The sequence below is a fragment of the Chanodichthys erythropterus genome, chromosome 10 (assembly GCF_024489055.1).
Source record: "Chanodichthys erythropterus isolate Z2021 chromosome 10, ASM2448905v1, whole genome shotgun sequence".
Lineage (NCBI taxonomy): Eukaryota > Metazoa > Chordata > Actinopteri > Cypriniformes > Xenocyprididae > Chanodichthys > Chanodichthys erythropterus.
In genome coordinates, this window is record NC_090230.1 from 31,756,158 (window position 1) to 31,781,039 (window position 24,882).

The 24,882-nt window shown below is 36.1% G+C and overlaps 1 protein-coding gene across 2 annotated transcripts in view; it reads right to left on the minus strand.

The window, feature by feature from the left end:
* Nucleotides 1-24,882, minus strand: part of ttc28 (tetratricopeptide repeat domain 28) — a 329,726-nt gene that overhangs the window by 35,953 nt on the left and 268,891 nt on the right. For both annotated transcript variants that reach the window (XM_067397333.1, XM_067397335.1), the window contains 4 exons: nucleotides 19,423-20,764; nucleotides 13,657-14,180; nucleotides 7,703-7,812; nucleotides 132-261 (listed from right to left, as the gene is read on the minus strand). In XM_067397333.1, coding sequence (XP_067253434.1) covers nucleotides 132-261; nucleotides 7,703-7,812; nucleotides 13,657-14,180; nucleotides 19,423-20,764 — 2,106 coding nt within the window. The remainder of the gene's footprint in view (nucleotides 1-131; nucleotides 262-7,702; nucleotides 7,813-13,656; nucleotides 14,181-19,422; nucleotides 20,765-24,882) is intronic.

A 24,882-nucleotide genomic window follows, 5' to 3' on the forward strand; every position in this document is an offset into this window, starting at 1 on the left:
AGCAAACTAAACCCTTTTAGAGGGGTTAACTGTACATTAATCCTTACACATACAGATTTAAACACTGTTTTGTGTTCTGAACGGATAACGTATGATATAAGCAGGAAGGAAGGAGAGGGGGATATTTATACCGAGGCTGACAAGGACCCTCTGGAGAGCCTGGTACGAGGAGGTCTGCAGGTCGAACAGGGAGAGCTTGTAGTCAGTGCTGTGCTGGGCTTCATGACGAATGGTCTCGAACAGAGCCGACGCACGGTACAGCTGTGAGGCAAAAACAAGATTTTGTGCGTTACTCACACATGTGTTAATAATAAAGCACTGACCTGCTCTGACACCGATCACGAAACACTGCCATGTGTCTTATCACGCTACAGAGAAACACGACGCCTAATGAGAGCAGCGTGTTTATCTGCAGTGCTCAGATGTGAACAGCGGAGGGCAGCAGACTTCTACAGCTAAAACACGCAGCAGTTTCACACATTTCTATGCTTGTTTTCTTGTAGCCTTTAATCAAATCATTGCAAGTCAAGATGAAACCCTTATCTGTTGCACACGAGCCTTAGATAAACCAATCTAAGCATGTGTGGTAATGAATGTACTAAAACAGTCCATGCAGTCTGGTTCAAAGTGTTTTGAGGCGAGTTAGTGTGTGGGATGACTGACGTGGTATTTCTGGCTAATGATAACCTCTCATTCACGGCGACAGAGGGAAAGACAGCATCAGCACGCGTCTGTCTGTGACGCTGCCACCGCTGCTCGTGTGCGTGAGGGAGAAAATGAGCATGTAGCGCTGACATCGGTGTTGAGAACCAACCTAATGTAGCCATGCTTACTTAACTACGTTTTATAGTAGTGTGACAGATCTGCTTTCAAAATAGTTTTGCTTTTCTCTTAGTAACAAACTACAAGATGCTTTATTTTCCTTCATATTTTATTGCACATGCAATAATCAAATGCACTCTGTTCTGTTAAGTAGGTTTAGGATGTCTGATTTATTTTAGTGTATTGATTCTTTTGCATGGTTCATGTACAGTAAATAGCAATTCACAGATCAAGTAAATGATTTTCAGATCATATAAATGATTCAATTATTAAATAGATTAAATAAACAATTCAATGATTAAATAAACAATTCACTGGTTAATATAAAAGATTCACTTATCAAATAAAAGATTCACTGGTGAAATAAAAGATTCACTAATCAAATAAACGATTCACTGGTCAAATAAAAGATTCACCAAAAAAGTTATGAACCGAGAAAAAAAATAAGAAAAAAAAATAAGAAAAAAGATTCACTAATCAAATAAAAGATTCACTGGTGAAATAAAATATACACTTATCAAACAAACGATTCGTTGGTCAAATGATTCACTGGTGAAATAAAAGTTTCACTACTCAAATAAACGATTCACTGGTGAAATAAAAGATTCACTACTCAAATAAACGATTCACTGGTGAAATGATTCACTGGTGAAATAAAAAAAATTATTTATCAAATGAATGATTCACTAGTCAAATGATTCTCTAGTGAAAAAAAAGAGAGAAAAAAAAGAAAAAAAGATTCACTAATCAAATAAACGATTCCCTGTTGAAATAAAAGATTCACTAATCAAATAAACGATTCACTGGTCAAATGATTCACTGGTGAAATAAAAAAAATTACTTATCAAATGAATGATTCACTAGTCAAATGATTCTCTAGTGAAAAAAAGAGAAAAAAAAAAGAAAAAAGATTCACTAATCAAATAAACGATTCCCTGTTGAAATAAAAGATTCACTAATCAAATAAACGATTCACTGGTCAAACGATTCACTGGTGAAATAAAAGATTCACAAAAAAAGTTATGAACCGAGAAAAAAAAAAAAGAAAAAAGATTCAATAATCAAATAAACGATTCATTGGTGAAATAAAAGATTCACTAATCAAATAAACGATTCACTGGTCAAAAGATTCACTAGTGAAATAATACATTCACTAATCAAATAAATGATTCACTGGTGAAGTAAAAGATTCACTAATCAAATAAACGATTCTGTGATTCTTCAACTCAGTTATATAAATTGTGTTTTCTAGTTTTTTAAGTTAATTCAATATCGTATGTTCAATGTAATTCACTATGTTCAATGTACCCCACTTGCAAATATTTTTTGCTTATTTTATGCATAAATCTGACTAAACATGAGGTTTATGCTTAAAATAAGAAAAACACATTTGGTAAGAGAAACATTGATATAATAATATTAATATTAATAAAAGTCTCAATATATTATGCAATTTGCTCCTCAAGCAATAATATATGAAATTTTTACAACAAAACTACACAAAAATACCGTTTAAAACTTTTTGCAGTGTTTTTAAAAGGGCAGCTCGACTATAAACTGAAAAAAATGGTATAGGATTTATTTTCAAACAACTTTCACTTTAAATTTCACAAATTATAACAAGGAAATGGCAAGTAACACACACTGAATTATTACTCCAGTATTTTCTGTTTCATTTACAACTTAAAAAAAAAAAAAATCATAGTTTACAGTGTAGTTGTCAAGCCGTGAGCAGTAGCTTGTAGTTTAGCGCCCCCAGTGCTGGCTGACGGTGCATGTTTGAGTATTTATGTGTTTTCAAGATATATGTGTGTGTTTGTGGCTTGGAATGCAGAGTTTCTCAGGGGTTCGGCTGCAGAGAGCCCTTCATCAGCATACAGCGCGGCCAGCCTGCAATCAATTAAGAGCGGAATGCATCAGCACACACACACACACACACACACTCCATCTGCAATCTGCAGCGCTCCAGAACTGTCTATACATCACACACACACACCAAACTGAGTCACCAGGGAGGAAAGGCCATGAAAAGCTACTATTACTACACTCACAAAACACACACACGCTGTACTATCAGCTGACTCCAGTTTCTTTTCATTTTCTCCACTCTACGGCCTGAAACACTCTGCAAACGCAGACACAAAATGCTCAGCTGACACATTACAAGAGCGTGTACTCGTTGTGTCATTTTTTGGAGGCTTAAATACTTTCTTGCCCAGTTTAATTTCCAGAGACAACTATAGTGCATTGGTAGGTCGTATATCCATCTATTATGCCCTTTTTCAAAGTCTTGGTGTTGTTTTTGTGCTCTACTAGAACAGGTTTTCATGCTTGAATGTTCATTATTCTCCATTGTTTCAGCTCCTCTCTTCCCAGTCTGTCAGTAACGCTCTGTTTAGTTCCTGTCTCTGTGAAGCCCCTCCTTCTAAAAAGCACAATTTGCTCTGATTGGTCGACTGGACCAGTGTGTTGTGACTGGTCAAGCGCGTCGAGTGTGTTTGGGAACACCTTTCAACACACTACTAACTAACTCAACTAGGCCCCGCCCCTTTATTTTGTGTATACATTATTTAAATGAGCAATATTGTGACGTGTTCATTCCTGGAACTACAATGGAGTCATTTCAGGGAGTTCAGAAATAACTTTGCAGACGTCATGCTCAAACAGCAACATTACACACTAAAGACAGATCAACATGGAGCCCTTTAAAAGGGACCTATTATGCCCCCATTTACAAGATGTACTCGAAGTCTGATGTCCCCAGAGTGTGTATATGAAGTTTTAACTCAAAATAACCCAAAGATAATTTTATAGCATGTTAAAATTGCCACTTTTTGAGGTTGAGCAAAAACGCACCATTTCAGTGTGTGCCCTTTAAATGCAAATGAGCTGCTGCGCTCAGCCTAAGAGGGCGGAGCTTCAAGAGCTGATTCTCTGGTGTCAGGATTCAGTCAGGACGCACTATAATGACAGAAATATGCTGCATGGAGATAGAACAGGTATAGTTTAGTTCAATTACGGTTATAACTTATTTCGTCATCTTGTTTTTATCCACTATATTATTTGAATATATTATATTATATTTGAATATATTAGTACAAGCCAGTTTACCGATGAGATTTATAACATTTATTGTACTTCACACAAAATGTGAAGCGCCTGTCTTCACTCTAGAAAATCACCGTAAGAGCTTAATAAAACACAGTGCATGTGTGCATTAAAATATTATCCATAAACTCTCTCTCCCTTGCATTATCATCAACATACACAGCGAAATCCACAGAAACACTCGTTACAACTAACAGTAAACAAATATATAAAGACCTTATGCCTTTTCAGGTGGTGCTTAATAAACTTTATATCCGTAAATCAACTCCGATGAACTGTAATAAAGTGCTCTCACCTTCATTACTGCCGTATCCAGTATCACTCACGAACAGTTACTGATCTATCCTTGAGTAACACATTTTTAGCACAGACTCTGTTTTGTATTGTCCCTTCGTATTGACATTCGTTCACAAAATCCAGTGTGAAATGATTTGCGCAGACATAAATGAATTTCAGTAGAGTTGATGGAGCATTTTGCATAATAGGTCCCCTTTAAAACATCCCAAGCAGCTTGACACATTTTAGGGGTGGGACTATCTGTTTGACCCACCAATGGCCGACAAGTGGAGTGTTCGAGAAACCGGTTTGGTGATGCAAGTGCTTCAGAAATGACACATTTCACATTAAACATACGTTCTTGTACGTGTTATTATTAACTTAGGAAGCTAGATGTAGACATGTTGACAGTTGAACTAACTTTAACTTAACTTTCTCAGCAATATTCTCTCCAAACTGTTGATCTTCCATGACAGTAGCTGAGCTGAAAGAGAAAACAGACTGTAGAAGAAGACAATTATGCTGATGCTCACTATACTATACTTGCGTAACCGTGTAGCTTGATGGGAAGAGTGTGTTAGTACTTTTCTAAGTGATAAAACTTAAAAACATTCACCTGCTGGAAGATATATTGAAGGAGGGACCTGAGCGTTATTTTAGCATGATTTATATACTTGAATTGGCTTTTATTTTTATATTTATTAGTTATCATTTTAATTTTAGTTTAAGTTTCAGTAATTTAATTATGTACTTTTGTCATTTTATTAGTTTTTATAGTTTTATTTAGCTTTATTTATTTATTTATTTTTTCAGTTTTACCATGAAATCAAAACTGACTTTTATTATTTTATTCTAATGTTAGTACTTCTCTAAAACATATTTATTTCGGTTAGTTGCCTTTTTATGAGTTTAGGTTTTTTTCATCTAATATTTATATTATATTTAATTTCAGATTTATTTCAATTAATTTTTTAGTTTTAGTTAAAGAATTTTTTATTTCAGTTCAGTAATGTTCTTCATCTAAACTTCATTTAAAACATATTTATTTTGGTTTAAATTGCCTTTTTATGAGTTAAAGTTTTTTCATCTAATATTTATATTTTATTAAATTTAATTTAAATTAATGATTTTTTTATTTTTTTTGTCAGTCACCATGAAATCAAAATTGACCATACTTTTTTTTTTTTTTGGAATATTGCAACATTTATGATAAAAAAATATTTATCCATGCACAATACATCATCATTATTATTATTATTTTTTATTTTTTTAATTCATGTGCCTCATAATTTTGAATCAGATTATCGTCTCCTCCCTCTTGCATCATCTCTTTTCTGATGATGAGGGCGGGACAACCTGTCACTCACATGAGATCCACCAATAGCAAACCACAACCATCCAATCTATTCCCCACAGACAAAATCAAGCCCCGCCTTACATTTGTTCTTGTTTGAGAAGCGTTTCTCTCGGATATATACGTTACAATAGGGTAGAAAAGACTAGCCATATTTAAAGACCTGAATATGACTAAGACTTGTGCAGGACTCCTCTCAACACACTAAAAGAAAACACCCAAAATACTTTAGCAACCATTTAAATACACCCTTAAGTATTATATATATATATATAAAAAAAAAAAAGTATGATAGTGCACATACAACAGGACGTCTTAACAAAAGCAGCATCACTCTGAACGTGTCTGTATGATTGACAGCTGCTGCCAGAGGCACGTGAGACTTGAGACTGACTGTCTGTCTCTCTTTCAGACAGTACTGAGGACGTCCCTCTCCACTGGCACAGCTGCCTAATTGACAAGACTGGCTGTACGATGATATAAACACATTATCCTCTAATCTTCCGTCTCCCTGTAGACGTTCGGCACATATGTGATCAACATCCTTCTCTGCGGCAGAGACCCGCACCGAGACGCGAGAACGGCTCTGTAATTTACAGAGGGAGAAGAACAATCTGGAGCCTTCCTCACCAGACATGATAAAATGTGATCCAATTACAGAGACGACTAGAGACGTCACCGTCTGAGCCGACCACCTAAAGAAATCATCAAAAAAATCTAATAAAATCTGTCAAAATATAATCTCAGAGGTTCAATACTCCTCAGTCTGGTTTCACGCTATTGATTGGAAAGTTTAGTGCACAAAGCAATCCTAAAACGTGTCAGGAAAACAAACAGCGATGTCTGATTCATATCAAAGGTACACTTTTTTTATTAACGATCAATATTTGCGCACAGAATTTAATTTCCGTGGGAGTATTTTTTTACCTTTACGAGGGCATTTTTTCCATATTTTCCATCAAAAAACACTTTAGATTAGTTTCACACTCCGTTATGAGTCATTAAATACAGATTTATGATTATAAGTTGTTCTCACTCCAACGTGAGCTCTTAAAGAGACGGTGCGCTTCCAAAAGGCTTGAATCTTTACAATAATCTGTCACTTTAGATCATCTACATGTTAAAATAGATAAATATATCCAAAATATATTCAAAAGTTTGTCGTCAGTAATATTTTGTAATGTTTTTGAAAAAAGCATTTATTTGATAAAAAATACAGGAATATTGTGAAATATTATTACTATTTGAAATAACTTTTTTCCATGTAAATATATATTGTAAACTGTAATATATTCCTGTGATCAAAGCTGAATTTTCAGCATCATTACTCCAGTCTTCAGTGTCACATGATCCTTCAGAAATCATTCTAATATGATGATTTGCTGCTCATTAAATATTTCTTATAGTATCAATGTTCGTTTGTATCATTATAAATATCTTTACTGCCACTTTTGATCAATTTAAGGCGTCTTTGCTGAATAAAATATGTATATGCATGCATCCTATATTATTAAATGATAGACATTTAAACTAATCTATCTGTAGTATTTGTCACTTTCAGGTTAATTTCTGTTATTTTTTTGATTCACTTGAACCGTTTAGCAATGATTCATGAATCATTTGACTGTAAGAAAGTAGTTCAAGCTGTAGCGCTTTCAAAAAGAAGCTCTGTTTGTTGAAGCACGTCCATTTCTGACACAATCGATGGTGTGCATTTAGGACAGGATTATTTCGGCACAGTAATCACACACTGCAGCTTTGAGTGACTCAAATGAATTACTGAATCGGTTCATTGAAGCTAACGAATGGAATCTGGTCATATGAATCGCGCTACATCCAAATCCTCAAACAAACTCGTTTGGACTGAATCAATAAGGGCCTAAGCACAGAGAGTGTGTGACTCCCTGAACATCAAATTCTGTCTCTTTGTTTGCCTCACACAATGATGAAGTCACAAGTGAAGAGTCCGACGGAGATGACAAGTCCGCAAACATGCGAAACACACACACATACGCGTGTCCGCCTACAGGCACATCATTAGAAGAAGCAGAGACAAGCTCTGTCAAGAAGAGCGTTCATGAGCATCCTGTGCATCTGTGCGGAGACTGCAGTAAATTGGCTGTGTGTGTGTGTGTGTTTTACCTGGTGCTGGGATTCCTCCAGATTGCCACTGGCCCACAGCGAGAGCCCCAGACGGTGTCGGATCTTGGCCTCGTCCTCCCGACGGCCCAGCTGCTCCGCGAGACGCAGACCTGAGACACACGGAAACCGAGATTTACCCATAAATGCTTTTCCAGGTAGTGTTTTAAATGAATAGTTTAAGTTTATTCATCCCATATCACAGCAAATAGTGTTTTAATGCATCAAGATGGGAGTTTTATGGCTTTTAGTCCATTTGATTGCAATATAGGGGCAGTAAAGTTGATATTTGTATTGAATATTGATAACTTATGTGATACAGTGTTGTGTATTGTTTATATACTATTATAGTATTTATTAATATTTTCAACAAAGCTTTAATTTTTACATTTTCAGTATTTGTTTTAATTTTAAAGCAATTTTGTTATGTGCTTTTGTCATTTTCATATATTAAACATTTCTATTTAGCTTTTATTTATTTTTATTTCAGTTTTAGTCATTTTAGAACTTTGTCTTTTTTTTTTATTTCAATTAGTTTCCATGGACAAAAACATTTCTAATTTTCATTATTTTCAGATTTTTATTTTTTTCATTTTTAAAGTTCAAGCTTTTACATCATATTTATGTTTTATATTCCTTTTAACTTTCAAAACATTTCATAATAGATTTATTTAACTTTAAAAACACTGCTGTGCTACAGAGTTTTGTCAAGCTTCAAAAATGACAAAGTACGCTAGAAATTAAACTTATTAATTAAAATAGTCTTGAATATATCTGTGTGTGTGTATATATATATATATATATATATATATATATATATCTTAAAAAAATATATATATATATATATATATATATATATATATATATATATATATATATATATATATATATATTTATTTTTTTTATATATATATATATATATATATATATATATATATATATATATATATATATATATAGGATCATGTGACTGAAGACTAGAGTAATGATGCTGAAAATTCAGCTTTGATCACAGGAATAAATTACATTTTACACTATATTCACTTAGAAATTGCTATTTTAAATTGTAATATTATTTCACTATTTTTACTGTATTTTTTGATCAAATAAATGCAGCCCTGGTGAGCAGAAGAGACTTTCAAAAACAATTAAAAATCTTACTGACCCCAAACCTTTGAACACACTGTAGTAATGTATACACTAATACTATACACACTTTGATTTCACACTTTTTCATTCTGTTTTACTTGGAAGAAGGAAATTCTTATGGGTTTGGGGGTGAAAAAACATGAATTTTCTTTTGTTGGCTGAACTATTCCTTTAATAAAAGCATCAAAACGCTCAGCACTTTAAGTTACTTACAGTTCTAGTATGTGTCTTGTTTTAAAACTCATATTTGGTGCGCTCTGCAATTAATCATCCTAAAATAACAGCCTCCAAAACATTCCCTTGCCTTTTCTTCCTCCATTCTTTTCTTTCTTTGTTTTTTATGTTTTTCATCATCAAACTCTGACATGGCTGTCGGGACACACTGGTATTTAGGTCTCATCAGGCGCTGATCTAAAGAAAAGCCTCAGAAATGATTTTTCTCGTTCAACACAGACTTTAATCACCGTTTCAATCCCTCTTTGATTCCTTTCAAGTTCAAACCCAAGACAAAAGAAATGTTCAGTAAAACACTCCCCTCTTCAACACCATCTACACTACAGTACAGGGTCTGAATTATACAAACTGTATGTATTTAGCCTTACCCTTACCATAACCGTGAGTTTCAACACACTACTAACTCAACCAGGCCCTACCCCTTTATTTTGCATATGAATTATTTAAATGAGGAATATTGTGACGAACCAAAACCAAAAGTAAATTTTTTCAGTTTCCAAATTAATCAAGTTCCTTCAGTATCAAACACACAACGAGCAAACCGCAGAATCTCAAAATCTAGAGTTCACAGTCCCACATGTTTCGGTTTCTGCACAACTTCAATCTCACAAATGCCAAACTGATCTGAGAGTGAGCGGTTTCCTCCTGTCCGCCGCTCACGAGGAGGCCACTCTTAGTTAATTGGCTGTCAGACGGAAGGACGCGGTGGCCTTTTGGTGTAGAGGATGCGAGACGGGATCCGCATCTATCTGTCCTTTTCCCACTGTCCTCAGCCGCTCTCGCAGGAGGGAAGCAGCCGTCAAAAGTCCTGGATGAAAGTGATTAGAACGTGCGGCCACCCGTGAGCCGCTCTGTTCCTGACAGCTGACAGAACTGAGGAAAGTCATTTCGGAAAGACCAGCAAGAGAGGACAGGTTTTATTGAGTGGATACCTAATTCAACTACAAACTCTTTTAACAAAGCCATGGAAGCTTGTTTCTACCATGAAATAAAGAAATAAAAAAAGTAATTGTGACTTTCTCACAATTCTGACTTTTTTTCCTCAGAATTGTGAGATATAAAGTTAGAATTGTGGGTTAATTGCGAGTTTTAAAGTTAGAATTACATGTTATAAAGTCAGAATTACGTATTATAAGTCAGAATTATGAGTAATAAAGTCAGAATTGCATGATATAAAGTCAGAATTGTGAGATATAAAGTCAGAATTGCGGGTTAATTGAGTTATCAAGTCAGAACTGCAAGACATAAAGTCAGAATTGTGAGATATAAAGTCAGAATTGCAATATAAAGTCAGAATTATGAGATATAGTCAGAATTGCAAGATATAAAGTCAGAATTGCAAGATGTAAAGTCAGAATTGCGAGATATAAAGTCAGAATTATGAGATATAAAGTCAGAATTGCGAGATATAAAGTCAGAATTATGAGATATAAAGTCAGAATTGCGAGATATAAAGTCAGAATTATGAGATATAAAGTCAGAATTGCAAGATGTAAAGTCAGAATTGCAAGATATAAAGTCAGAATTATGAGATATAAAGTCAGAATTGCGAGATATAAAGTCAGAATTATGAGATATAAAGTCAGAATTGTGAGATACAAAGTCAGAATTGCAAGATATAAAGTCTGAATTATGAGATATAAAGTCAGAATTATGAGATATAAAGTCAGAATTGTGAGATATAAAGTCAGAATTATGATATAGTCAGAATTGCGAGTTTTAAAGTCAGAATTATGAGATATAAAGTCAGAATTGCGAGATATAAAGTCAGAATTATGAGATATAAAGTCAGAATTGTGAGATATAAAGTCAGAATTATGAGATATAAAGTCAGAATTGCAAGATGTAAAGTCAGAATTGCAAGATATAAAGTCTGAATTATGAGATATAAAGTCAGAATTATGAGATATAGTCTGAATTATGAGATATAAAGTCAGAATTATGAGATATAGTCTGAATTATGAGATATAAAGTCAGAATTGTGAGATATAGTCTGAATTATGAGATATAAAGTCAGAATTATGAGATATAGGGCCCTATTTTAACGATCTAAACGCAAAGTGTGAAGCGCATGGCGCAGCTGCACTCAGGGCGTGTCCAAATCCACTTTTGCTATTTTAACGACGGAAAAACGGTCCGTGCGCCGGGGTCCCTATTGTCCCTATTGTCCCTATTCTCTTAATGAGTAATGGGCGTAACGTTCAATAAACCAATCAGAGTGTCATCTCCCCTTCCCTTTAAGAGCGAGATGCGCTCGCGCCATGGCGGATTGCTATTTACATGCCGGAATTTGTTGGCGGAAAAGCTGAACGCTTTTCAAGCGAAGAAACTGATCTGCTCATGCGCGAAGTTAAAGCGTGCGAGCAGATCATCTACGGGAAAAGCAGGATATAACATTATATATATTATATAATTATATATTATATAACTTATAACATTATAAAATACACTGACTTATTAAACACACCGATTCAACTGAGGAGTTCAACGCGTGATGTTTTGCTGAAATTACCTGTTAAGTGGCCAGTCAATCTTTCAGTCGTCTGCGTTGGATGCAGGCTTTCAAAAAGCTCCGCGCGATCAGTCAGTTAATATGTGTGTGTATTGGCACGATTGTTCAATTAATTAGCCAGTTTTGTTCATCATTATAAGTAGTAATAGGCTGAATTGAAAATAGGTATCCTAATTCTAATACACACAATGACTATTCATCATTACATTTTTATATTTATGTAGCCTACACAATAATATTCTTTTACACTGTAATCCTTTTGTTTTTAATATTTGGCATATTTGTGTGATGCGTATCCCTGTGCGTAATAAGCAAAGTCAACGCGCACTGTGGACGCGCCCAGAGGTGCAGTTTCTACCAACGCGCTCTAACAAAAAAATATTGCGCCACTGACTTTACACTTTAGACCAGGTTTGAGTTGGTCTATTGCGCAGTCTATTTTCAGCTCCTTAAAATAGCAATGCGCCGGCAATGCGCCTGAACACACCTCTTTTTTAGACCAGCACGCCCATGGGCGCACTAACTGGCGCAAATGCATTTACTAATTTAAGGACGTGGCGCTGAACGGGAAAACGCGAACGGCGCCGGACGCAAACTAGCAAACACACTTGCGCTGCGCCTTGCGTCGCATTGCGCCGGGTGTATTATAGGGCCCATAGTCTGAATTACGAGATATAAAGTCAGAATTATGAGATATAAAGTCAGAATTATGATAGTCAGAATTGAGAGTTTTAAAGTCAGAATTATGAGATTTAAAGTCAGAATTGCGAGTTTTAAAGTCAGAATTATGAGATATAAAGTCAGAATTGCGAGATATAAAGTCAGAATAATGAGATATAGTCTGAATTATGAGATATAAAGTCAGAATTATGAGATATAGTCTGAATTATGAGATATAAAGTCAGAATTATGAGATATAGTCTGAATTATGAGATATAAAGTCAGAATTATGAGATATAAAGTCAGAATTATGATATAGTCAGAATTGCGAGTTTTAAAGTCAGAATTATGAGATATAAAGTCAGAATTGCGAGATATAAAGTCAGAATTATGAGATATAAAGTCAGAATTGCAAGGTATAAAGTCAGAATTATGAGATATAGTCTGAATTATGAGATATAAAGTCAGAATTGTGATATAAAGTCAGAATTGCGAGTTATAAAGTAACAACTCAGAGAAAAAAAAAGTCCTTTTTTCACATGCTAAGTGGTGCTCTCTTCAACGTGCATTGGAGATGAATATTTTGTACATAAAGTGGTAAATTATGTTTTTTGTGCAAACAAAGCACTCGCGTCGCTTCATAAAACTGAGGTTAAACCACTGGAGTCACATGGATTACCTTAATGATGTCTTTACTACCTTTCTAGGGTTTGAAAGAGGTAGTTGCGTAGCCTGTCAATGGAGGGACAGAAAGCTCTCAGATTTCATTAAAAATATCTTTATTTGTGTTCCGAAAATAAATGAAAGTCTTACGGGTTCGGAATGACATGACACTGAGTAATTAATGACAGAATTTTCTTTTTTTGGTTCAACTAACCCTTTAAATCACTCACTAATGATGTGAAATGTGGGTGTTTTAAATGTCTAAGGCATATAAAGTGAATAAACCACTCTTAATCAACGCACCGTTTGACATAAACCATGAGAAAGTGGCTTAACCAGTTCACTGAAAAGAAATGGTTCAAAAGAACAATTAATTAGCAAGCCGGACATCACTAGTTTCACTGTGTGTTCATAGAGAGAGCGCTCACCCGTACATCTCCAACAGGATTATTACAGCAACATACGGTTGATTGATAACACGCTCCAGCTCAGAGTGACACCAGAAGCCAAACAAATGAGCTGAATTTCAATGTCCTCTGTGGGAGCAAACCACCAGCTGTCTCTCGGAGCATGTAAACATGGGCTTCAGAGTTTAAACGTGACGTTTATACCTCAATAAACAACTCCCTGACATCTTTAGTTGTTTCACCCTCAACTGAATAGAGGTCTGAAAGTGTTTTACCGGTAAACCTCACAAAGAATGGTCAAATTTCACATGTTTGATTTCTGCATCTCTTACCTTCCTGCAGGTACATAACCGACTGTGAGTAGTTCTGCAGAGCGTGATGTGTTCGTCCCAGGCTGCTGTAGGCAAGGGTTTTGGCCACCAGGTCGTTGGTCTGTGCCGCGATGCTCAGATGCTGCTCCTGGTACACCACGGCACGCTCGAAATTACCCAGAGACTCGTAAGTGAGTCCCAGGTTCCCGTAGGCCCGGCCCTGACAGCTGGAGCTGCCCGTCTCCTCTGCGATCTGGAGGTCCAGTTGGTGAAACTGAAGGGCCGTGTCGTGTTCGCCCATCAGCTGGTACACAGCGCCCAGGCCGCAGCTGGCGTCACCCTCCAGCAATCGATCTTGGGTGTCACGGGCGATGCCGAGCTGCCGTTCCAGGCATGAGATGGCTTGCTCGTAGTTACCCAGCTGGCTGTGCAAGCTGCCCAGCTCTCCGTAGGCCTGAGCTTTTCCTCCGCACTCTCCCAGCTCATGCGCCACCACCAACCGCTTCTCAAAACACACCAGAGACTGCTGGAGGTTCCCCATCGCCCTGAGAAACACAGTCAGCAAACAATTTTACACACAGACTAAAAGAAGACAGAGCCAAAATACTCAGATGAAACTGACAAATCAGAGCCACATAGTAAATAAGTATATATTGATATATATTGTAACATTTCATTTATTGTTAGTTTATTCACTGCAGTTTAAAAAAAAAAATGGTAATAAAATATGACAAGATCTGAGAGTTGATCTGTCAGAAAAAAAAATGTATATATATATATATATATATATATATATATACACACACACACACACACATATATATATATACATATATATGTACAGCTATGGAAAAAATTAAGAGACCACTCCAAGTTCAGAATCCAATGTTAAGTGGTCTCTTAATTTTTTCCATAGCTGTATATATATATATATATATATATATATATAAATAATAAAAAAGAAATACATATTTTTACACAAATAAAAATACTGAAAAATGCGTCTCAATTTAATTAATAAATAAATAAATAAATAAATACATATTTTTAATATAATATATAAAAATGTGATTGTGTGTATATAAAATTGTAAATAATAAAAAAAATAATAAAACATTTTTTACACAAGTAAAAGTAGATCCAAAATACTGAAAATTATGACTGTCCAAGTCACATTTTAATAAATAGATAAATATAAAATATTTGTAATACAATGTATAATAAATGTTTGTGTGTGTATATTATATATATATATATATATATATATATATATATATATATATATATATATATATATATATATATACATATATATATATATTATATAATTTATTATATATATGTGTGTGGGTGTGTGTATGTATAATGTATATATATATATATATAATTTATTATATATATGTGTGTGGGTGTGTGTATGTATAATGTATATATATATATATATAATTTATTATATATATGTGTGTGGGTGTGTGTATGTATAATGTGTAAATAATTATATTTAATTATAAGTAATTATTAATTAAATACAATTTCTACTAATTTTACACAAATAAAACTAGATCCAAAACAAATATATATATATGATTGCCTGAGCAACATTCTAATGTATATATGTATATGTATATGTATATATATATATATAATTTTTTTAATTGCATTATAAATGCATTGTGTGTATATATATGTGTATATATATATATATATATATATATATATATATATATATATATATATATATAGCATTTATAATGCATAATAAATTAAATTAAAAATAAATAAATAAAAAAACAATTTAACTGATGTCATTGATGTGCTTTTTCTTTCATCCGATCAGATTTTTGTGCTTTTCATTTCATTAAAAAAGGAGGATGACAGTGATTTTACTTTGGTCTTATTGCTTTATTAGCTGACAGTGTGTCGTCTGCTGACAGACTCTGGTATATTCCAACAAAAAAAACAAAAAAAAGATAAATAAGTGCAATGTAAATTTTATTTCGACTAACAAATTCCAGAATGTTTACATTCTGATAACAACATTTTGAGATTTATGTATTCCTTTTAATATGAACCATCTCACATGAAACACAATCTGGAAGTACAGTAGCATCAGTCTAGTTTAATAGTGCTAAAATACTGAATGCGAGGCAATCACGGGGGACCGCATGCTTTAGATCGATACGAGCTATTTGAGCAACACACAGGTGGCAGGACAGCGCCAATGCAGCTTCATTTAGAAAGAGAAATATAGTCCACACGCTCATCCGTCGGGAGAGCAGGTTCCAAAAGCAGTTCCGTACCGGCTCTCTGAGGAATAACAAAACCAGGCTTAATTCACACAGGCCGGGGACTCGCTCACTACTTAGGTAGCATTAAAGCGATGCATCATTACCCCTTGTTGTCCTGTCACTTGAAATTACAGCAACATCAGTCTCGTTGAAAGGCCCTGCCTCATTTCAATATAAATGAAACAAATAGCTTTTAACGCGGGTCTTTAATGAGGTTCTTGTTGGATTCTTCGGTGCTATCTGAGGTAAAGCTCCTCTCCGCTGAGGGGAGTCCAAGCGCATTGTCACAGCTGACAGTGTAATTTACCTTCCTGTTGGACTGTGGGAAGAATGGGGGTTTGGGTTTGGATGAGGTTGGCTCATTGCGGGCCCGGTGTGAGTTCTCTCCCCACAATCCGCAGTGTCGAGCTTTGACAGGCCCCTGCAGCAAACCATTCATCATATTTCGATGCCCGTATACTTGCGGGGAGTTTAGGTAAGCAGAATTCACAAGGGTTTGTGACGGGAGCTGGAACACTTAAAGGGCTGATTGGATAGTAATTAAAATGGATGTGTTGCGGATCACACTGAGGGCGCTGGGGAGACACATATGGAGCATATAGCTATGCACATAACTCAAGCAAATAAATCGTAGAATCAGAGTTTTTAATACTCATTTTTTTGGGTGAACTATCCCTTTAAGTCTATGTCTATATATTTATATATAAATAAATATATATATATATATTTATATCTTAAAATCTTAATGCAATGTTGAAAGCGAATTATAAAAAGATATATAACATTATGAGTTGGGATCATTAGCTAAAAACATTATATATTCAATATTTACTTGTAGGTGTTGTATGTATTTGGAATGAATCAACATCAGAAAACTGATTCAAATATTTGTTTGCATTTTCTCTCAAAAATGTTTGATGTGTCTTTTTTAATCATTTAAAATGTCCTAAAATATATCACAAGTAAATGTTGCTGTTAATCATATGCAACATGGATTTTTGTGAATACTTGTGAGAGATCAAGCAAACAAATCTTAGTTTAAAAATTGATTCAGTACTCATTTTTGGGTGAACTATCACTTTAAGTCACTTCAAAATGTTATTTTATCACATAACAGAATACAAAACCATGAGCTGTTTCACTAAAAGGAGTTTGTTAGGTTTGAAATCAGCTCATAAAACAATAAATCTATTGTTGAAGACAAAATGTATCATGCAACTTTGTGTTTTAATAAATCACGTCAATACACCACAAAAAAATCCTAATGCAATGTATGTTGTGAGTGAATTATAAAATATATATAAGACTATGAGTTTGCATCAACGGCTAAAAACATTATATATGCAATATTTATGTATCTGCAATGCAATAGGTCAATATCAGTGAATCGATTCAAAACTCTGATTCAAAGATTTGTTTGTGTTATCACTCAAAAATGATTAGAATCTCAATGTGACATTTAAAAAAATAAAAAAAACAATATATATATATATATATATATATATATATATATATATATATATATATATATATATATATATATATATATATATAAACTCTGATTTATAGATTTTTTTGCTTGATCTATCAAAAATATTTTTTTTTGGATAGATCAAGCAAACAAATCTATAAATCAGAGTTTTGAAAATGATTCACTAATCCCTCAAACTGAGTCACAATCTGCACTCCAATTTTGCTTGTTTGCTAGTAAAGTATAAATTAGAGATGCTATTAATATTAAAACTTATAAGTCATGAGCCATAAGGAAGGAAACTAAGGCCAAAAAAGAAGAGCATTAATATAATGGCACTATCTAAGATTCATTCAGAATATTGTAAATATTTGATATTGCCCAGCCTGAATGGCAAACTTGCAACAAGTTTTTATACAAATGCAAAAAAGTACGAACAAAGATATGATTTACATGTATTTTTCCTGATTATTCCAAAGTCTACAAGTGAAGATTTTGAAAGATTCTGCTGTTGACACACTCAAGCGACACTGAAAGACATAAAGAGTTGTTATGCTTTAAGCATCCCGGTGCGGACGTACAGCCCTGCTGTGTCATGTAAGCATGCATGGTGAAGATGGGGTTATGATCCGATACAAAACAATCCCATTTTCAATCTGTTGCATGTTGTGAGAGTGTCCGCCTGCTGACCTCACGGTGTCAGTCCACATGCCCTCCTGATACAGTAAGTGTCTCTCTTAGATTAAAGCAACTAGAATAACAAGCAGCCTGTTGCATCATCATTCACATGAGACTCCACGGCTCAAAAATGCTATTAAATCACCCACACCACATTAAAAAGTAATCTTGTCTAATATGCTTGTCAAAACCATATTACATTACAGTATGACAAGTACAACTGTAGACACTTAATAGGAATAGAAATAGTAATTTATTCAAAAATTAAAATTCTGCCATAATTAAATCACTCTTATGTGGTTCCAAACCTGAATGACTTTTTCAGAAAATGTTTTTGTACATGCAATGAAAATCAAAGGGGTCCAATGTTGGTTCGAATCCCACTGGTGGGAACAATTCTCACTTTTAACTAGTAGCTTATTAGCATGCATATTGGTTGTTTATTAGTATATAAAGCACATATTAATTCCTTACTCTTCATGACCTTATTCTACATCCCTTAATCCTACCCAATACCTAAACATAAGCACTACAACAACAACTACCTTACTATTAATAACCAGTGAATTAGGAGTTTACTGAGGTTTAGACAAGTTCCCCATACTAAAGTTTTACCACAAAAACAGTTGAAACAATCTTGAAAATATCTTCTTTTGAGCCCAACAGATATAAGAAAGTCAAGTTTTGAATGACATAAGGGTGAGTAAACCATGATAGCATTTGCATTTTTGGGTGAACTATCCCTTTAAATCACCTAAAAGCAAAATATACATTTTTATAAAGTCCATACTCCACAAAATACTATCCCATACTATAGGGTTTGTATTATTTTCGTTAAAATATCGAAAAATTCTTCAGACAAATTAGATTTACAATATATGTAGTTCAGCACATAAGCTAACATCTTAAGAATTGTTTTCAAGTTAAAATATCTAAAAATACTTGAAAACAAGATATCATTTACTTGAGAAGCAACACTGCATAAGATATTAGGTCTTGTTTTTATAGAATGTTTCTTTAATACAAGTGTATTTTGTCGTACTGCACTGGCATATTTTTTCACTTGGTTTAAATATAAACAAGTTAAAAACAAGAGAAAAAAACTCTGCCAGTGCAGTGAAGAAAAAAAATACACTTAACATCCAGATCTGAGTCTGAATATGATTAATGCTGCTTCTCAAGGAAATGTATCTTATTTTAAGGATGCATATATTATTTTGACTGTAAAACATCTAAAAAAAGAAAAACACATCTTTTTTTCTACCTAATAAGTGTTTTTTGTGCATGCAAATATTTTTTTAAGGCCAGTGTAAAATGACAAAAATAGCACATAACGACTTGAATTCTTACCTGTGTCCATTACCAAGACCTCTGTATGCCTTCTCCTGGTCCTGCATATGGTTGAGGCTCTGTGCCACAGAGAGATACTGGTCGTAATACTTAATTGCCTCTTCAAAATCTCCCAGCGAGTCATAGCAGTCTCCCAAGTTCCCATAGGCGCGACCACGGTCCAGCACGGCCTCGTTGCCACTGAGCTGCTGCAACATCGCCAGCTGTTGCTCGAAGTATCCAATGGCCTCTTCCATTACTCCCATGTTCATTTTCGTGATGCCCATGTTACCATAGACCTGGGCCTCAACGCTAGGGTCCTTTAGTCGCTGACCAAGTTCAAGCTGTTCCTCGTAGCATTTGAAGGCCATGGTGTACTTCCCAAGAGACATGTAGACTGCGGCGAGGTGTCCATGAGCCTGGCACTCTCCCTGGATGTCACCCAGCTCCTGGTACACCTCCAGTTCCTGGGTATGGTACCCTAAGGACTTGTCAAACTTCTGTAGCATCCTGTAGGCGGCTCCCAATGCTGCGTAGGCGTTCGCTTCCATCTTGCGATCCTTGACCTGATGCGCCAAGGCCAACTGCTGCTCATAAAACTTGACGGCTCCGGGAACGTCTTTCTTACAAAGGAAGATGTCGCCCAGGTTGCCCAAGGCGCGGAATCGAGCCTGTGAGTTGTTTAGCGACTGCGCCAAGGAAAGAAGGTACTTCTGGCACTCCTCCGCCTTGCTATAGTCGCCAAGAGCCTTAAAGGCCAGGCCCAGATTGCAGTAGGCTTTGGCTTGACTTAGCTTGTCATGGAGGTCCTTGGCAAGTGCCAGGTCTTGCTCGTAATACTTCACCGCCTCCTGGAAGTTTCCCAGACAGTAGTGCGCATATCCCAAGTTGTGACAGACCTTACCCTCGCTCTCCATATCCTGCAAGTCCGGGGAAAGCCGTAGGTACTGTTCGTAGTAAGGTACGGCTTGGGGAAACTCTCCCCGAGAGCAGTGGAAATTACCCAGGTTGCCCAAGGCCCGAGCCTCACTCTGGATGTCCCTCAACTCTCGTGCAATGTTCAGATGATTCTGGTAATGTTGCAAAGCTCGATCGTGAGCCCCTAGAGCCTGGTACGCCACCGCCAGGTTCCCGTGTGTCGAGGCCTGCGAGGCGCGATCATTAACCTCCATGGAAATCTGCAGCTCTTGTCGGTGGTAGCGCACGGCCTGGTCAAAGGCACCGAGGGCGTTGTAAGCGTTGCCCATGTTTCCGTACGCTCTGCCCTGGGCGGCATAGTCATTTAGCTCCTGGGCGATGGATAGATGAGCCTTATGCAGCTTCAGAGCAGTCTCGTAGTCCCCTTTCATCTGGTGAATGATTCCTGTAAAGGAGAAGAGAATAATTTTATTCAGCTGAAATATTGTGCTTATCATGCTTCACAGGATAACCAAAATGGCTTTTCGATATCTTCCATCCCTCTTCATCTGTTAAAGAGGCTAAAGATTAGCTTTACATTTAAGAAAGCCCTGAACTACAATGCACCCTAAGCAAATCATCCAAATGGAAAAAAAAGGAATGAGATCTGAGGAAAACCCACTGACGCTTGCAGAAATATCTTTTAATTAAAAAGGAGATCTGATCTGATTTGCGTAGCCTTGATTCAAAGTTTCGCGCCCCAAAGATACGCCAATATGAGGCGATGACAATCAAAACAGCCAGATCTGCTCAGTCCTGGGAGACTTCTTGCAAATTTTGGGTAATGTTGTCTCACCACTTTTCCACAAAATTATCATTGCCATCATAACATTACAGTCCCGCCTCTCCGGTTCCAGTACAGTACGTGGGGGAAAACAGAGGAATAGGGGGAGGAAAAAGGCTAATGAATACTTTTGATGGAAAAAGGGTTTGAGGGCACTAGCAATGGGAAACTTTAATTGTGGTCCACACCAGTTGGCTCCTGTGTTTTAACTTGGTTTCTTTTCCTTTGAAAAGCAGAGCTAAGTATTGGGGATCAGGAAAACTGCTGGGATGAGTGGAAAACAAGACGTATCAGAGGGGCAAAACTGGGAAGTCTGTGGCGACCATTTGAGTAATTGTAAAAGATGCCGGCTGACCCGAAAATGAGCTCTGGGAATGGGACGCCAATGAAAACACATTGGAGGAAAGTAGCATGCAAGATGAAAGGGTTTTTTAGAGAGATGTGGAGCCATTGTTGACAGAGTGGCTTGGCATCTTGAGGGACTCGCTGACTGAGTCACGGGCCGCGAGCTTGTCCTTCTGCGTGTGTGGAAGCAGGAGGCGACGGGGGGTATCAGAACGGGTGAGGGGTTGCCCATCTGCTCAGTGTCAATACTCATGTGCCAAGGCAGGATTAACAGCATGTGGTAAATCCAATTAGATCCGGTGCCAAGCTGGTATCCTGACACTGAGGGCCCATTAGGAGCTCTTTTCTATTCACAAATATTTCCTCTAAAATAGCCCAGGTCTTCAGTGGCTAATTATCAATACTTAACCCCATGATTCTTCATTTATCGGTGAACAAAGCTTGAGACTTGTTTGAAAATTAATCCTTTGAGACAAAACCCTTATCTCACCACCTACAGATCTGTTTTTAAATGACTGTTCCTGCTTGTACTTTTACAAAAGATTGGCTCTGTCTAATATGACTGCTATAAACACAACAGGCGATGCTAACACGAACTAAAAAACTTAAAACAGAAATGCTGAGCTAAACAATTCTACACTGTCAGGACATAAACACTCCCTACTGTCTGCAAATTAACAGAAGGGACTGCTATTAATTCACAAACAGTAGGGAGTGTTTGTGCACAAACTACTTAAACTAATGGATCATTTACACCAGTTGTTCTAAAAATGTGGTACGCTGAGCGCCCCCTGGTGGTATGTAACATGGCTTGAAATTTACAATAATAAAAATGCATATATAAAATAAATACATATAAAATATGGTTTCAAGTTGCTCAAGAACATGCTCAATTCCAAATGACAAAACCATTTTTAAGGATACGACTAGTAGGTGATACCAGTATGTCTAATTGATGATGATGATGCACAAAAACAAGTTACTGCTACTATAACAATCACACCATAGCTGGCTTTATCCTCCGCATTTCGTGTTAAGAATGGGGTCAAGGCGACAAAACAAAAAGAGCACCTCTTTGATAGGTCTGTTAAGAGGATTACACGGTCACCTGAGGACGCTGCAGTAATGCATATGGCCCCATCGCTAAAGTTAAATCCCTAGAGCCGACATGCGGGAGAGGGCAGCGTGAGATGGGGGAACAGGATCTGAGACTGATCGGAGGTCAGTGAAAAGGTTAAAAACTCCTCAGCATCTGCTATAAGGGGTGAATAATAATTGCAATGCAGCAGTATATGGCTAAAGAAGAGCCTCTGCCTACATTAGCAGAAGTGGGATTTTGATGAGGTCTTTCCAGCTTTGATGCCCTGCTATGTGGAACGAGTGATGGGCAGCCCTTCAAACAAACATTAAAAATACTTCCCTCCCCAGGCAGTCGTTTCGCCTGAATGCATGTGAAATGTAGTAATTTAATCTTCAAATGGCACAATCTTCAACCCCAAATGACTGAAACGTCATGACTTTATTTTATTTTTTATTGGGAACGTCCTACTTGAACTCATTACATAGCTGTCGCTTTTCAAGCTTTCCCGCTCCGTAAAGGCTGTGACACTCCGAATTAATTAGCTTTAGCATGGACTGGCCTTCAAAGCTCAACTTCCCTGACGAGATTTTGACAACTAAATGAAACTGATCAAACCAGCAGTCATTAGATATGTGTTAAATTCTTAATATAGTACATTTAATAATAGAACACATTTTCTCTGATTTCATGTCAAAAATCTTCTCATGATGACAATTTTAACATGTTGAGCTCAAAAGAGCTTTGTGACTATAACACACATATGTCCATAAAAAAAAAAAACATGTAGCGTGCATCGGCCAGATTAAGGAAGTATAAAAACAATTTTATGGAATTTCAACATTTTTGGAAAAAAAGATTTGCTAAAAACACTTAAAGCATTGCATATTATGTAATCGATTCAGTCTTACTCCCTATTTCACAATAAACTGAAAATTTTTACCAATTCAAAAACAAAACTCTGTCATGAAACTCTACATGGCGCAGGCATGTGTTTGCAATCACATCATTCTCTATAGGGCACAGCTGATTGGTTCCTGCTGTATCAGTAGCCAATGAGATCACTTGTTCAACCTTGTTGCAACACGCTTTCACCTTCCCAGGCTACACCTGTATAGATCCGCTACGGGTAATTCATGTAGGCTATATTGTATAGCAGAAGCCGGTTTCACACTGCAAGCGTAAGCAGCGCGTATTTTTTCCGCCGTGCATGTTAGCCAACGGATGCATTCACACCGGCAGCAGGAGCAGCGTGTGAGCGCCAAGCAGGAGTGTCGTGTAAGCAGCACTGAAGCAGGGTTTTCGGCGCTGAGTCTATTTTTGCTGCGATGCTGATGCTTAATTAAAGTGAAAGTACACTTTTGATGGACAAAATAAATATAATTTCACACAAAAAGTGTTCAAAATGCACAGAATAAGCATGTCTGATGTGTTTTAACAAGAGTTTGAGTATGACAGAAAAGAAAATTAAGAATCAAAAATATTTATAGAAGATTTAACCATTTAAACTTGTTTTTAATTATTCAGTTTGGGTTAAAGTATGGTGTATTATAAAAAAAACAAAGTAAACTAGCCAGAAAATATGATATATAAACATTATTTTAGTTATTACACAGAGAAATATATAGGTTGCAGCATTCCCAAATAAAACCAGAGTTTGCTGTCTTTTTTCGCCGAGTTTGCTGTCTTGTAAAAATGTGCAGATGATGTCAAACACAAAGCTTACCTCATTCATGTGCAGCAATGGATGACACAAGGCTTTTATTTTATTTTATTAAAACTCCAAACTCGGCTCAGACCTTCAAACTGTTCTGACTTAGTGTGCTATATCTTTTCTAACTGATCCAACTTACAGTTTTCCTAAAAATGACTATTAAAGCTCGGAAAAATCCCATTGACTTTCATTGACGGAATGTTCAAATGAGCCAAGACAACTCCAACTGTCAAGACTCAATAAAGCTGCCATTCTATGTACTTTTTCTAATCCATAGAAACTCATTCAAACTCATAAACTATCTATCTATCTATCTATCTATCTATCTATCTATCTATCTATCTATCTATCTATCTATCTATCTATCTATCTATCTATCTATCTATCTATCTATCTATCTATCTATCTATCTATCTATCTATCTATCTCATAGCAACCACCCAGAATAACCTAGCAACCACCCAGAACAGCATGGCAACCACCTAGCAACCACACAAATCACTAGGCAACATCCTAGAAACCAGTCCGAGTACCCTAGCAACTGCATAGCAACACCCTAGCAACCATCCAGAATACCTTAGCAACCACATAGCAACACCCTAG